The 16,875-nt window shown below is 32.8% G+C and overlaps 1 protein-coding gene across 1 annotated transcript; it reads right to left on the reverse strand.

The window, feature by feature from the left end:
• Positions 1-40: 40 nt before the first annotated feature.
• LOC106121433 (protein FAM49A) lies at positions 41-16,212 on the reverse strand. Its single transcript, XM_013317107.1, has 3 exons — positions 15,616-16,212; positions 2,974-3,105; positions 41-343 (listed from the first exon to the last, which is right to left on the reverse strand). Exons 1-3 carry the CDS (start codon positions 15,928-15,930, stop codon positions 62-64), a joined length of 729 nt encoding a protein of 242 aa, XP_013172561.1. The 5' UTR covers positions 15,931-16,212; the 3' UTR covers positions 41-61.
• Positions 16,213-16,875: the final 663 nt, after the last annotated feature.

Consider the following 16,875-nt stretch of genomic DNA (forward strand, 5'->3'; position numbering starts at 1 on the left):
CATAGATCTTTATTAAATTTCCTAAACAACAAACTATGTTTTAAGAGATTAGTAAATATACTTACGGATTCTCCAGCATCCTTAAGCAGACTTTAGCCATAGTACTAAGTGTCTCTGTCGTGTTCTCCAAATCTTGTTGGTTGTCGTTCACAAACTGGCTGGTTGCTTCTGAAAGTACTTTGAGCATTGGTGTAGCTTGTGCGTAGAAGAGGGACATTCTGTTGGCCACTTCTGCACCTATGTGCGGTTCTTCATCAGGAGGTAATTCAGAATTAATGAGACCTCCCCGGGATACGCTACGTCTATAGTAACTGAAGTCGTTCTGAATTGCTGGCGTTTTCATCTGTAAACAGATAACGTGATATAATTTTAACACATTACATGCTACTGCGATTTTATGTAACTTGTAACACAATTCAAACCATAATTTATTCTACTCTTTACCCGGCTAGTTAAAACCTTGTACAATTTGTATTACTCTGATACAGTAACATTCTCCAAAAGAAAAGAACGGAAAGGCTATAAGAAATATTTTACGAAACGTAATAAGACACGGATTTGTTTACAAAATTACAGGATGGTAAATTACGTTTGTTATGAAATTGCATCTATAGGTATGCACATACATACAAATTGTTATTTTTCATATATATAGGTAAACCACTGTAGATTATAAAATCGGAAAATAGACGTACTTAAATTCGTTACATATTTGCAATACTAATAATAAACTATACGTTTAGTACTCGTTAACATCCATACATTCAAAAGATTTAAAAAGTTTGTAGGGTAACAAAATATTTAAAGGATCTTTAAAAAACATATCTACGCTATACGACTATTATAATGCTATAAACCAGTCTTTCCCAAAGTGGGCGATAACGCTCCCTTGTGGGCGCTGCAGGTCTCAAGTTGCAGGTTATAGTAAAAGTTTCGTTTAGAATTCTCTGTTAATATACATTTATAGGTCACAATAATTAATTTAATTTGCTGTTATAGTGGTTTTTAAATATGTGAAAATATGGGGGCGCTAAAAAAATATTTATTCTCAAAGTGGGCAGTAGACAAAATAAGTTTCGGAATTACTGCTATAAACTAACGTGGCAGGCTAAAATATATCAAATTCTTTTCTACAAAAAAAAAACAGTACAATAAAAATGAGTGTAATGTGTCTATTACTAGGTCTGGCCATGTCTCACTTTTATTACAATCAACAAATCGCTAATCGATCCGCCTTGTCTTTCCAATGACTAACAGCTTCGCAATCAATTTATTTATGTACGCAAATCAACAAGAATTGTAAGCGTTATATAAATTATCAGCTTCCGTTTATATACCAACTTGATTGAAATGGTCGATGTAAAAATTGAACGTAACATAACTCCGGATAGATGGGATGTTATGATTTTTAAATTGAATGATAGACGGAAATCAATATTACCAATTATTGGTATTCGTTTGGAAATTGACACAACTAAAAGTCAACAAAGCAATCGCTTTTGGCAAAAATTATGAGTAAAAAATTTACTATAATAATAAAATACAGTCTTTCAATAGTAACTGATTTTTAACCGTGGATTTCTGAGACCGAAATCTCTGTTTAAAAATATTCTTATTTCTGTTCTATCAAAGATAATGACATAGGTTACGATATGTTTTATATAGAGATTTTGGTATCAGTAACCCGATTAAGTATATCTAAGTGTAAACTTTTACACCAAACAATTAAGCTGGCTTTTTGGCAAATAACTGATTTTTTTTGTATGGAATAAACCAGTGCTTGACCACAAACCCACTTGATAGTAAGTGGCTATGTGTGGGGGCGTCCGTGGCTCAGGGGTCAAGCACTTGACTTGCAATCTGCAGGTCCTGGGTTCGAATTCAATCCATGTAGCAATGTGTTTTTCGATTTACATATGTACATTTATCTGACGTTCTTACGGTGAAGGAGACATCGTGATATAAACCTACGTATATCTGAGAAGAAATTAGATATATGTGAAGATATGTGTGAAGGCAACCAACCCCCGCACTTGGTCAGCGTGGTTAACTATGGCCTAATCACCCTTAACTTAGGGTAGGCTCCGAGCCCGTCGGTGGGGCCATATAGTGAGCTGATGATGATGATGTGTGACTTTGGTATACTTTACCTGTAACTTCTACATAACTAAGTTCCACGAAGTTAAATTTATGTAACTTATAAGACAGCAAAGTATAAGCGAAGTTTCGTTTTAATGTGGCGAATGCCCATGAATATTTTAAACTCATATACATAGCAAGTGACGCAATTTTAAAGTGCATTGACTCGGTAAGGTTGAGGTCAAAAGAGCTTTCAATTGTCGATTAAATTACATCCACTCTTTCAATTTCCTAGCGTATAAACAAGCTATCGTTATAGCTTATTTGTTTCACCATTGTTTTCAATCAACGGAAACCGTATATTGTAAAATGACCTTTAACAGTTGACTGTTAAAGGTCATTTTACAATATACGGTAAAAGGTATATTTACTTGAGTAAAAAAAAATAATTTGCTACAATCAAAAGAATTTTGTGACATCCTGTGTTTATATTGCACATTTTATAATTAAAAGATGCTTACAACTATTGAATACTTCGATGTTTTTTCCCTAAGCAATAAACAGAGTATGATTCATTCATTGGTCCTTCGAGCATCAAAATTATGATGACACGCGTAACAGAAACGTGTTTAATTAAAAAAAACCTTTTGACACGTAAGTGAAATTAGTAATTTGAACCGAAACTATCATACGGTTATTAAAATGATTGTCACTAACACAAGTGTAAATATTCATGTAAAAATTTGTTGATACTGTTTCTAGATCGGAATAATTTTAAAAATATTTTTCTTTATAGGGATGGGGGCAAAATAGCACCGGATCGTAATGTTAATTGATCCAACGGCAAATGACATAATATCATAGAAACAACTGCGTTGCCGGTCTTTTACTCACCTTGTGTTCATCAAATTTAAGAACAAACTCGAGTATTTCTGCGAACTGTTTCACCAGTGCTTGCTGTTGCTCGAGATGCTGTGTCGGACTCATAGCGCCTCCCACTAGTGACCCTAGCAGACGAGGTACTACCTGTAAAAAAAAGGTATATTTATAGATTTTTTTAATGTTGGTAGGAATGTGGTGGATTTTAATAAACCATCTGGTTTAAAAACTATATATATTGGCTTTTAGAAGTGGATCATGACCTTAAACTTTTTATAATCTGTTTATTTCTGCATAAACATTGCAATACTTCGAAATGTTGGAGGCGTGCGAAAATATGAAACTTTGTTTTGAATCATTACTCCATCAACAACTTTGTTACAGAATCTGTTTAACATCAATCGGAGCTCAATATTTGTTAACATATACTAGGCTTTAGGTTATATCACGGAAGGTCTATTATTATTAAAATATAAGTTGTTATGGATAGATGAGTTGCAGAACGAAGTTTGCAAGCTAGACTTACTCTACGCTTATAAGTTTTGAAGGTAATGGTACTATTTGATTATTGTGTTAGGTTTAGGTTTAGAAGTCGACTTCACTTATCTAAATAAGCCACTTCAACTTTAGTTAAATAAAAACTTTGAGTAAGTTAATAACGCATATGCAATTGCGTATGTCTATGGGCAACGGTTACTTCGCTATTTCAGCGATTTTAAGTGGCCGCCGCAAAGTTAAATTGAAAACAATGAAATGAAATTGGTAGAATGCCAAATAAAAATTATGTCAAGTTGCTATACGAGTATTTGTAAAATACAATTTAAGTTACAGATTTCTGTGTTTCAATCGAGGAATGTAACGTAACGTATGCAAACAATGCACGGAAGCTATGAGTCTAATAAACTCTGTGCTCAGTAGTTTACAAGAACAAAATGTTTTCGTCAACAAACGACAACGACGACCAATTTCCTACCAACTACTACAATTTGGAGCGTCAGTGTCTCAGGACTCAAGCATTTAACTTTCGATCTGCAGGTCCTGAGTTCGAATCCCGCCATGTACCAATGTTTTTCGATTTCTGATTTACATATATACATTTATCCGACGTTTTTACGGTAAAGGAAAACATCGTGATGCAACCTGCACATATCTGAGAAGAAATTCAAAGATATGTGTGAAGTCAACCAACCCGAACTTGGCCAGCGTGGTTGACTATGGCCTAGTCACCCCCAACTTAGGGTAGGCTCCGAGCCCCTCGGTGGGGACATATAGTGAGCTAAAGATGACTACAATTTCCTCTGTTTTTGTACTGACACATTGTTGTTTTGTAGCTACTATTATATAATTTTAAATACACACAAGTTCATTGTAAAGAGAAATAGTCTATGGAAAGCCTATGAATCTGTTTGTAAGTAGACAAGGATATAGTGTATCCGTTTACACTTATTGGAAGCAGGTGAGACAAAAATAGCTAGTATTTAGCTGGTATTCAAACTCACAATCGCGATATCGTAACTCTGAAATCTAGGCTATCTAAATATAGAGGCTTCCACTGTTATATTTATATTGAAATTATGTCGCCATATGTTTTCGTGGAAGGTGCTACAGAAATTCGAAGCGACTGTAACCGGATGCTCATTAATAGTATTATTTTAGTCTTTTTATAATAATATATTAGCAGACGTCATGTTTACATTGAAACAAAATACTCATCAAAGATTTAAATATCATATTACCTATGCTTTTTCCACGTAAAAAACAAAAATGCTACGTAGAATTAAATATAATTTCCTAATACAATAGCGACACGGTAAGATCTCAATAGAAAGCTACACTTAAAAGCATAGATAAAGGTAGGATGGGTGTTCTGCATGTGAAGCTACGATACAACTCTTAGCACGTTTGTTACTAAATCGTCGCTAGGTAACCCTACGTCGCTCAGTTCATGCTTTGCTTTGTGCAGTGCCGTTGCCTCGTTTGCATCAAAGTGCAATAACTAATAGGGTTGTCAATCAAAGATATAAACACATAAGATAGGCGCGACGTGGAAGTAATGTCGCTTTGGCCCTAGTGTATGTGTCAGAGGTCTAATTTTGGGCATCTTCACATTCTACTTTTTTTTAAAAAAAAAAAGGAAGGAAAGAGAAAACTGATTTGGTGGAAGTGGAGACGACGCACAGGAATTTGTCCTTCTCCTTCTACTCTTTGTGTTTGAAGCGTTTTCTTGTTAAATCTTTGTTTACAGTACAAGTGGACAGTTGTAAATTTTCTAAGCTTCGATGAGCCACAGCAATTAATATTTTTTATAATAAAAATAATGAGATTACACTCCTAAGGTTTATTTATATTAAATACGTTATTAAGTTATAAACTTAATGTATTTCTAGATACTTGCTAAGTTTCTAGTTGGCGCATGGTATTAAATATTTAAGCACCGTGGTAAGTACAAGACATCCATTAATAAATTTATAGTCACTAAACTTCGTGGACAACTTTATATTTATGGTCGTCTTAAGTTACCTTATTAGTCAAGTATTTTAAGTACGGGGTTTAAATTAATAACATGGACTCTTTTCAAATAAACATTTGGTAATAGAAGAAAAAGGCATTATAGTAATATCTGTTTCATCATCATCAGCTCAATGTAGTCCCCACCAAGGGGTTCGGAGCCTAAGTTAAGGGTGATTAGGCTATAGTCAACCACGCTGGCCAAGTGCGAGTTGGTTGACTTCTGAATATCTGTTTAGTAAGTCGATAAGTCAGTTTCTTAATTTTTTCATCACGTAGCTTGGTTCATAATAATTTTACGGTGTCTCTCGTTTTTTGTCTCTTTCTCTCTAAGATTTCAAGCGCTTTTAGATTACGATCATCATTATGTCGTTACGTGGAAGGTAAAAATCCTGAGGTGCGGATGCCGGTGGGCATAATTAAGGCTCGGATAAAAGTATTCGCAAGAATAAAGATTGCGAAATAAAGAAAAAAGTTATTAACAAAATTTTTAAGAGTATTTCAAATAATTCTAATATTAAAAATATAATGGGATATAACTTCAAGTGTGAATTGGAACACGATCTGATAGTTAGAACTGAAATTATATTAAAACATCCTATAGATGTGTTTAATGTTCCAAATAAATCAAATTAAATGTGCGAAGCGAGCCATAAACAGTGCTAGATTCTGGATACAGGGCTGTAATAACACGATATATCAAGTAACAACAACGAAACTAATATAATATTAAACAGTGGCGATGTGGCAACCCTATAACATAGTCTGCGTCCCCGCCCACCCTTTAATGAGATACAGGCTTGAGTTTATAAGCGAACGCCTTGATTATGTTATGCATTTTGCAGAGCGTGGTTGCTTGTGCATTGTTCGCTCTATAGTTCCGGAATTTATTGCATCTTTGTTATGTACTACCGTGTCCTACTTGCTCATTCAACTGGTAAAAAAATTAAACTCTCACGACGTATCTTAATAAGATATTTATAGATAAATCATAATACGTTTAAATGTCTTTTTAAAAACTTGTTAACTTCTAACGCCATCGTATAACGTTAAAACCCTCATTATCACACTTATTATAAATGCGAATGTATGGTAGATGGATGTTTTTTGAGAAGGTATCTCTCGACGGCTACATGAATATTGCTGAAATTGGACAAAATGAGAGAACTCATAGGCTACCGATTATTTATTTTTTTAAATTCCGCGCAGACGGAGATTAGACAGCCAGTTATTAAGTCATTTAATTAGCTGAAATAATAATAATTTTTGTAGACGTTAAGTATTGTAAAAGACGATATGAAGAGAGAAAAATTGGCATATACACAGGTACACTTTGAGAAGCGTCGTTAGTTAATACTTAACATCTATATGTAAATTTTTAACAGTTCTATGTCCGTATGTTAAGTCGTCTAACAACGCGTGTGGTTTCACGCAGTCTAACGTTCGAGATATTTTTATACTCTCAACGTGTTTGTTATTACATGTTGTCGTATTTAATTGTGATTCAGTCCTGTTGAGTCATTTCGCTTCAGCCGACTGTCATACCGCATGGAGGATATTTTGATGCGATTTTCGTTGTATGATGTAATATTTTGGACACAAATATGTTTTATGTTATTGAATTTTACAAAAGATTTAGTGTGTTAAAAGAAATAAAGGGTATTTTCGTCTCGAATCTGCGTGATAATTACATATTTAGGTATTTTATCTTTTAATATGTATTTCAATTTGTCAAACATAGTAGGAAAAATAAGAACTAAATATGACAAACAACTACACAGGTATATTTATTGCACTTAAAAATAATAGTATTTGTTATTAACGACAAAAGAAATGAGTTTACGATAGAAGCAAATATAAATCACTAGCTGTCGCCCGTGACTTCGTCCGCGAGGTATTAAAAAAAAACATAATTAGTAGCCTATGTGTTCTTCTATACAATGTTCTATATGTAGGCCAAATATCATCAAGATCCGTTTTGCCGTTCTGGAGATACCTTTAAACAAACATCCATCTAAACATTTGCATTTATAATATTAGTAAGAAGTAATATGTATAGATAAAATAGCAATAGAAGGCCTTAGTCCGAATATGAAACTCAATGTTCGTTTGTATTTTAGTAATATCATTCCATTGTTTTCACTCAAGTACGATACGTGTGAAACAAACTTTGGCGAACAATTATATACGCAAGGCAATAACATATTCTTGTCATCCATATAACTTTGTAAACTAACACTAACATTCAATAGACATAAAGGATGTTCCTTTATAAGATGACAGGAATTACGAGACGGCCTGTATAAAATGAGTAGAATGTAATAAACGCTTCTAGACAATTATGACGCCAACCATGAGCCGAGTTGCCGCTCATTAAATTAGTGCCAGTTGTCGCCCAGTTGTGAGATTTGAGCAATAAATTAAGCCAGATGGTTGGTAATGTTGTAGGCGTTATATTAAGTTCTCGACTCTACTCAAATATTCATCGTTTTGATTCTGGTAAATGTATCTACCTATCAATCTTCTCATATAAATAAAATAGTTGTCTTCTATATGTTCCTAAACAGTGTCTTCAGTTCTGTGGTACAGATGTCTTTAAATTAACAAAATCAAAATAAGAAATTACTAACCAATTAACTAATATTATAAATGCGAATGTTAAGACGGATGGATGGATGTTTTTTGAAGGTATCTCCAGAACGACTGAACTGATCTCGATGAAGTTTGGCTTACATATAGAACATAGTCTGGAAGAGCAAATAGGCTACTTATTAGGTTTTTTTTAATTCTGCTCGGACGGAGTCGCGGGCGACATCTAGTAATAATAAGTAATAAATCTATCGTCCTTCTACCACAAAAGTTACATCTTCATTAATAATCCTATAAATGTTCAGAATTGCAAAAAGTAAATGTTAAAAGGTGGGCCGTGCTACTTTTTCCACGTCGATGAGTTGAAATGTTTTAATCGTGGGCAGCGAGCGTGTTCGGGAGAAATGAGCCAAGACGTCTGACCCCAAAATAAAGTTAATTAGGCGGTTATGAAAGGTCGCTACAGAGCAAGACTAAAGAAAATTGGGTTACTATAAAAAATGTAGGTCCTTTTTAATTACAGCTTACGAAATTAAAAGATAAGGCACTAGCTAGCAGGGGATTAATATTTTACGTTATGCAGCATTATTAAATTCAATATTTCTAGTATCTACCTCGACTGTTCCTATGAATTTACGATGTGGTATGATATAAAAGTAAAAGACAGTAACTGTTGGGTTCTCATACCGAAATCTCTGTATAAAACATATAAAACGTATGTTTTAAAAGAGGATTTTGGTTTCAGCAACCCACTGTTAGAAAAGCGAATATAACGAGATAATTGGGAAAGAAAAGATATATCGATTATAAAGTAAAATTCCTACAAGATATCAACTGCTGGCTAAGATGTGATGTTGTAGCTAGAAATTCCTCATGGCTGGGACTTTATCGTGGCATTAGGGAACCCCGATCGTACTTAGTTTATTACTTGGCTTGTGGGCGTCGTTTTATTTGACATCACACTGTTTCCAAGATCATGAATATTTAACATCGATTTGGACCTAGTTCTTCGTCAAGTAACATATTGATACTATGATTTTTCAACCTTATCGTGAGTTTTCATCAAATTACCCATTTAAAAGCATTTTTAGATATCTCAGATTTTTCTCTTAGTTCAGCTGATTCGAAAGCTTTTAAAAACAATGTCAACTGAGTAGATTGTCGATGTTTTTTAATGTTCACTGCAATAATATAAATTTTCTTTCGATTGTCTTTTTTAACATCCACTAGTCTTAGAGAGTCGCGTCCTAATTTACCAACCAACGACCTAACGGAGGCGTATAAAGAAAAGTTTTTATGTTAACACAAACTTTGTAAATTGTACGCAACATGACGTCGAGCTGCGCCCACGCATGTTTATTGACAAAGACAGGCCGACTGTCGGTAGTCGGCAATAAAATTGTTACATGCTCGACCTAAAAACCCTAAATTATGACTTACCGTGACGTGATAAAGTATATAGTTGCATCAGTACTTATTGAATTAAGCAAATGACCAATTATTACTTAAAGTGCTAATAGCTGTATTCCAAACGCACAAAGAATTAGAAATTTTATTACTGGACAAATTGAAAAACATTAAATTTTTATATACAAACACAGTTTATAAGCAATTTTCAACAGAACTAAATCAATTTAAGCTGTTCAGTAAACATGTTGGATAACTTTCATTTCAGGATTTGCATTCAAAGCCGGATTAAAGTAAGTGGTCGACTTTCTAACATAAACACAAGCTAAGACCGAACCTTAAATAACAACGAACGGATAAACGCGTTTATTCTTAAAATATTTCAATAAGAAAATAAACAAAAATCACAATTATTAACATAGTAAAATATAACTTGTAAATGAGTATTCAAATAAAGAACTTTTTAAAACAATGAAAATACAATATTGGACTTAGGACAATCGTCATCGGCAAATTTTGTACTGGGCCCTATCCGGGGTAAAGTAAACCAAATATCAAATATGTCTTTTGCTTTTTTTAAAAACTGTTCCTCGTTTTCAAATTACTGGCAACAATGCTAGAATTATATCATAATTTTGCAATAGTAAAAATGAGTCCTATTTTCTCGTACACAGTTGTGTCTACCCACAATTGTATATAGCAGATACGACCTTATACCGCACAAGCGATGTAGGACAACCCATTAGTTGAGGCCGACGGATATAGTTCGTTCGGGATTATGCGGTACGATTGTGAATAAATCCAATGTTGAATAAAATGATTAAGCTCTTCTTATTCAAAGAAAAGCTTTAAAAATAAATGATTTGATGGCGTTTCTTGTAATTAAATGTTTAAACATAACTTTCTGTTGTCGAAGAATCCTTAGAAAAATATTATGATCTCTAGTTCTTTAGAAAGCAATTAGAAGGGATAAAGATATGTTTCTGTATGAATATATCGTTTATACAAAGTGTCCGTTATTCATGACTTAGGGGTAAAAAAGTTGTAGGGAAAGAAAAAAATTCTATTTTGAAAGAAGTCCCTTTCCATTTATATATTAACGAGCATTTGCCTCCAACCCGAGTTAAAAAAAAAACTTAGTAAGTATCCTATCTGTTGTTCCAGACTATATTCTACATCCATGTTAAAGTTCACCGAGATCCATTGAGCCGCTCTAGAACATTTGTATTAATAATATTAGTAAGAAGTAAAATAGATATCATCCTAAACAGAATATAACCCGCACTGTTCGGTGATTCAGCCACGATGTACATATAAATACTGCTTGTACATGTCTGTACGTCGCAACGTGAAAGTATGCATCAGAGCTCTGAGCAGACGCCGCCGAGTGCAATGTTCTGCATGCACCATTAATTCTGTTCTACACAGATAACTTATACTACATTGCATAGAAAATGGGATTCTTTTTATTACATACAAATATGTAACTATGTTCGACTTTTTGCACATAGAAAAAACCATTATCGATTCTAAGGGTAGTTGAAAATACATCTTGGTTACATCAAATAGATATTTGTAATGTTAAAATTTAAATCAAGAAACAACATTTTAAAGATTACGATACATCTTTTTAAATCAATGAATTTGTACTTCGAGACGGCATGAAATACTTTTTTGTAATCTTACTGATGTTAGTAATCCAAATTTTTGGATGATGGATTGTTTGAGGGTATCCCAAAACAGCTGAATGGATCTCCATAAAATTGGGCACACATATAGTGATCTGGCAGAACATATAGGCTACTTACTATGTTTTTTAATTCTGCTAGTAATTAATAAAAACTGTATTTTTCGATTTAATATACTATAAATGTTATATTTTCTAAGTTGTGTTTAGAGATATTAAATATGATTACTACTCAACAATTGTTATCGCATTTTACTCGAACACATCCTCAATAATATAAATTATAGTTGGATAAGGAAATTAATTAAATGCACAAGACGAAGTCCAAACAAAGATAACGTAATTGTACACTATAATATTGACATCAAGTGTAAGATTGCAAAAATAGTTAATATTAGTATTTGTTTTTAAAAATATACTTTTTACGAAAAAGGCTTGCTTAAAATAGCTGAGCACCTTTTATTCCGTGGGAACTATTATTTAAAAAAAAACAAGCGCCATTATGCCACGATGCGGCAAATTCGAAATTTAAAAAAGGAAGCGACGTTATGAACAGAAAAGCTGTTAGTCTCGATAACTCTGAATGGTTAAAATTTAAATCCTTGCAGTACTGCAGTATGATTGAAATAAATTATTTTTAGTACTAAATTTCATTGTACGATCAAAAAAGGAATTGTACATTTAAAAGTATATGAAATTGCCTTTAGACACGCATAAGTAATTTTTACCAAATGTGGATGGGATGGACTAAAAAGGTTTGTGATCACTGTTTTAAAGCACGCGATGTTTGTAAATAAGCGGAAAATTATATATTGCCTGCTTGAAACCAAACCATTTGTATCTACATATATTTCCATTTACAGTTCTTCAATCAATGTTTACGACAACGATTTTTTATATTATTTTTATGTAAAATAAATTTTTACAAGGTTTATGGTTTCTTGACTTTTAACCATAGACAGATCTTCTATATCATGACTGATATATGATTAAGCACGGTGTAAGGTTATAAGCAAGCGCGACGTTCCTTTTTGTCTTCATTTTATATTTAACTTTTGTCTATTACGTACCAAAATTACGACATTGCAGTATGATATTAACGAGACTTAATTAGCCTGTTCAAATTCGGCGCCTAATATGTCTTAATGTAACATTTATTTGTGAGGAATGTTGCATCTGCGGTTAACAGCTGCGCGACCAGTTGTGGAACACCTGACGTCAACCTTTCCTCATCCTGTTCTTAGTCACATATCTGTATATTTTGTTCCAGTCAAGATTTTGTGTGCATTGCGAAACACAACGGCCCGCAAGCCGCACCTAATATGGTTCAATATAACATTTTATACACAACAGTCATACTATTGTAATCCAATTGAACTCTGCCAACTATCTTTGTATGTGATGGAAGGCAAGGATTTAACCAATTTCGTTTCTTAATGTTTAACTATAGGTTAATAATTTTAACATTTCCATTCATAATGTTTTTTTTATATTATAAGGAGGCACACGGCCGAGCGGCCACCTGAAATCGCTGAAATAGCGAAGTGACCGTTGCCCATAGACATACGCAATTGCATATGCGTTGCCTACCTTTAATACCATAATGATCGATTGTCTGACGATTTTATTAATGTTCTAAATTTTTGCTTTGGTATTTCCAATGAAAAAGGTAAAGCCGAAAAAGATACAAAACTAGTGCTATACTGGTACTTCGCTTGTTCTCTAAACAAAGTCCACATTTTTATTTCTTTAAGTTTACCAAGGGCGAAAATTATCCTAGCAAAATTTTATCCCTACGTTTTATCGTTCAGAAATAACGAAAAAGTTTTCATTTAAAAATTTCAAATTTAGAACATTAGAAGAGCTGTCCGATTATGGTTCGAGGTTATGTAAAACGTGACTGTACCAGACACAGGCAATCTGGATGATAAGCATTCAATAGCAGATAGTACACGGATGCGCTCTGGCCGTCGCAATGCCAGTAAAAGCATTATCTCTATGAAAGTTATTGTTTAATGTTGTCAGTTTTACGCTATTTTTTTATACAAGGGTGCCAACACAGTAAGCGGCCACCTAAAATCGCTTAACTAGAGAAATGACTGCTACCATATTAATAGGTCATTCTAGTGTGTGCGCTAATTATATTCCCGTAATGTCCCGAAAGTTTTATTAGGAACCTAAGTAACTATATAAAATGCGTAATAAACTATATTTATTTCATATAATCGATATTTTATAAGCTACAAGATATCCAAAATCATTATGGTGTTTCGAAGTGTACTGAAACTGTTTTTATTCACCCACGTTTGTCCGACCGTCCGCCCACATTATACCATTGGTATAACGAGTCTCTTAAGTGTGTAAGAAGAAGAAGAAAAAGAAGAAGAAGAAGATATATAAATGTTATGTGTGATGTTTATATAAGACATTAGATAGTGACCTTTACACCTTGAATATACTAAATAACAGTGGATGTGACCCTGTTTTCATGGAACAATGAACACCCTTTATCTAAATATACTCCTAGCTATTAATAAATAAATGTCATACATTATCCTCCATCTCTATGAATAAACAGTTAGTTTTTATTATATAATATTGTTTTATTACATTAAACAGTTATGGCTGAAATAATAATTTTGCAATTGAAAACTAATCTTGTTTACCTTAGGTTGATTTAAAATATTGTTATACATTGAAACATAATAAAGAGAAAACTCAATTCAACAATATCACTAATACTGTAAGGAGACAAAAATGGCGTTGGTCGGGACATATGATGAGAGAGAAGAATGAAAAATGGTCTAAATTAGTCACAGAGTGGTACCCACGAGAGGGGAAGAGAAACAAAGGAAGACAGGTAAAGAGGTGGGAAGACGACCTCAAAAAAGTTGCAGGTCGTTTATGGATTAGAGAAGCCAGGGATAGACAGAAATGGAAATCTTTAGAGGAGGCCTTTGTCCTAGGACAAGCTGTAGATTAAGTATAGCAGTCGCCGGTTCAAAACTATTTTTTGATATATATTACTTAGTGTTAATGTAACTAAAAAAATGTATGAAAATTTGTAAAACTAATTATCTTCAGCAATAAAGGCTTTATTATTATTATTATTTTTATATACTATCAGATTCACTTGAATTTATCCACTCCGAAATATTAAACACTATTGCAACGGGGATAATGTAGCTTCCCACCAGGGAAATTACTTTTCTTTGGTTCAATAGTTTCCGAGCCTATTCAATTCTAACAATCAGATCATTCAATCAAGACAAACTACGGTAAATTTGGTCAATAATTACCTAAATTGTTTCAAGAAAAGATTAATAATGTGTTTGAAAGAATAAATATAATGTGATTTAATAGTGCAAAAAAAAAATCAAAATCTTTGGTCAATGTTATGTACGAACCCCTAGTACCCTGTATGTGGGAGACAAATAAACATTTATGACCAACAGCATGATCTATCATAATATAGAAACAAATATTCAAGTCAATATTGCGGTCAACAACCAGATCTATATGAAAATATAAAACAGTAGTTTTCTGTTGGTGATCAAATCAGAACTCTTTAGATTTATTTAATCATTATTTTTATATTTTTAAATTTAGAATGTTTTTTTTTTTTTTTATTATTACTAAATGTTAGTTGTAAATATATATTATACTGTGTGCTAATCATTTCTTTTCTCCCTTTTATTTAATTAGTCATTTCAACTTTTATTCTTTTTCAAATCTTTCCTATATTTACCGCTTGTGTTTTTCCTTCCTCTATCATTTCCTTTTATTTATTAATCTTTCATTTAATAGCACAATAAGTGAAAAAGGCAACACTATCTTAACATTTTGTTATCAGTAATGTGTAATCTTTACTGATATGGATAAACATCCTTTGATAAGAGTATGCAAGACTTGAAAATAAAACAAGATTGTTATCTGCTTTCATACAGTGTGTTTGTATGCATAGTTTTGTTGCTTTTTGATTGACATTTCCTGCTCTTGCTAATGAGCTATGCTAATGAAAAAAAAAATAGGAAACAATATGAAAAAAGTAAAATTTTACATGAAAAAGAACACTTAGAGAAATTACAGGTTAAAGTTATAAATTCAGTAAGTTTTGTGGCAGAGAAGAAAACAGGTAAATTATAATTTTGAACTGAGAAAAAAGTTGTTGATTATGTGTAACACTTGCTTAATTAACATATGCAAATTGTGTTAAGTTGTATAACTTAACATGCAAGAAATTTCCTTGAGCTGTCCATTGTGACTTAATAAAATGACAATTGTGGAAATATCAATAAAACAAAAACAAAAAAATACTGCAATTGTATAAATTGTTCATATCTATTTTGTAAAAAAAAATATTTCTTTGAAGGTAGGTTTAAACATAAAGTTAATAGTAGTAAGAATAAAGTTATACTTTAGTGTCGTGTAGTGTTCTTTGTACAAAACAACAATGTATGACTCACCCGCTGCAGCTCTAGGGAGTGTTGGTAACATCTGAGAAGTTTGTCCACCAAAGGTTTGACGGCACGCCAAGCTCGTTCCTGAGTTATTCGCGAAGGATCCGCTATAGCTTCTCGAATTTCTTTCCCAGCTCCTTTATAACACTGTATCTCCTCTAAAATTCTTTCAGAATCCAATAAAACTCTTTGGACTTCTTCGAAAACATCTCGTTCTGTATCCGTGGGCGCTGCATTCTCGAAATCCAAGAAAATATCGTATCGTGGCGACGAACAGCAATTCGACTCGTCGCGTGCCAAAAGACTCAACAATTTTCCCATTTTAATGAATTAAAAAATGATTTATTTCAGTATATTATAAATAACTCATCGGAAGCAATACCAGCATTGCCTGTATAAATTATGTATGAAAGACTAATAAAATGTTCTTTGAAAACACTTGTACGAATTCAATAACTAATTTTATATAATCAATTGTTTAGTATTACAATTATTATTTAAATTAAATTTTAATAACTATAAATGCGAAACACTTGCACGAACACCCGAACACGAACTCAATTGACAGCTACCGAACGTCTCGCGCCCCACCAACTGATTTTAAACCATAGATTACTACAACATTTCAGAACGAACACGCCTTTTCTACAGATAACAAAACTACAACGATTTTTCCCTTTCGATTTATTTCATGAAATCGATATGACTTGTTGTATGGCAGAACTAATCGCGATACCAGCGCCTCCCTAACCACGCTATTGAATAAGAAGAAGTTTGTCACACTATACAGCAATCTAGTCTGTATTACTGCAAAAAATACAGTTTGGCATTGTTTAGTTAGACACCTGTTTTTACCAATTGATCACCTAATTAATGTTATCAACATAAATGTGGTTGTAACACAACATGTTTTGACTTTACATATGTATGATAAAAACTGTTTCCTTTGTTATTTATTTGTCAAGATCAAAATTTCGGAAGCCTACGCATTTAATTATATTTCAATAAACATGATTTCAGGTAATGTCCAACATTATCGTGTTTACTTATTTACTTTGATTTTCTGAAGATCAAAGTGAGACTGAGAACTAATTTTGCCATTTCGTCTTTCTCATCATCCTCTTGTTAATTTTTGTACTTTGAATCTTAGATCCCATAACTTTATAAATAAAACTGACAGCGAATTTCGTTATACATGGTGGGCAGAGGAAAGAGAATTGAATTAAAAAAAATACCAGGCATTTATTTATTTATTATAATAATGTA

The sequence above is a fragment of the Papilio xuthus genome, unplaced genomic scaffold (assembly GCF_000836235.2).
Source record: "Papilio xuthus unplaced genomic scaffold, Pxut_1.1 DF826945.1, whole genome shotgun sequence".
Taxonomy (NCBI): Eukaryota; Metazoa; Arthropoda; class Insecta; order Lepidoptera; family Papilionidae; genus Papilio; species Papilio xuthus.

What these genes read in the sequence shown, in the direction of transcription:
- LOC106121433 (XM_013317107.1), bottom strand. Translation starts at nt 15,930, where the DNA reads ATGGGAAAATTGTTGAGTCTTTTGGCACGCGACGAGTCGAATTGCTGT. An exon ending in ACTCCCTAGAGCTGCAGCGG is followed by an intron (nt 3,106 to 15,615) that starts GTGAGTCATACA and finishes TTTTTTTTACAG; the next exon opens with GTAGTACCTCGTCTGCTAGG. An exon ending in TTAAATTTGATGAACACAAG is followed by an intron (nt 344 to 2,973) that starts GTGAGTAAAAGA and finishes ATCTGTTTACAG; the next exon opens with ATGAAAACGCCAGCAATTCA.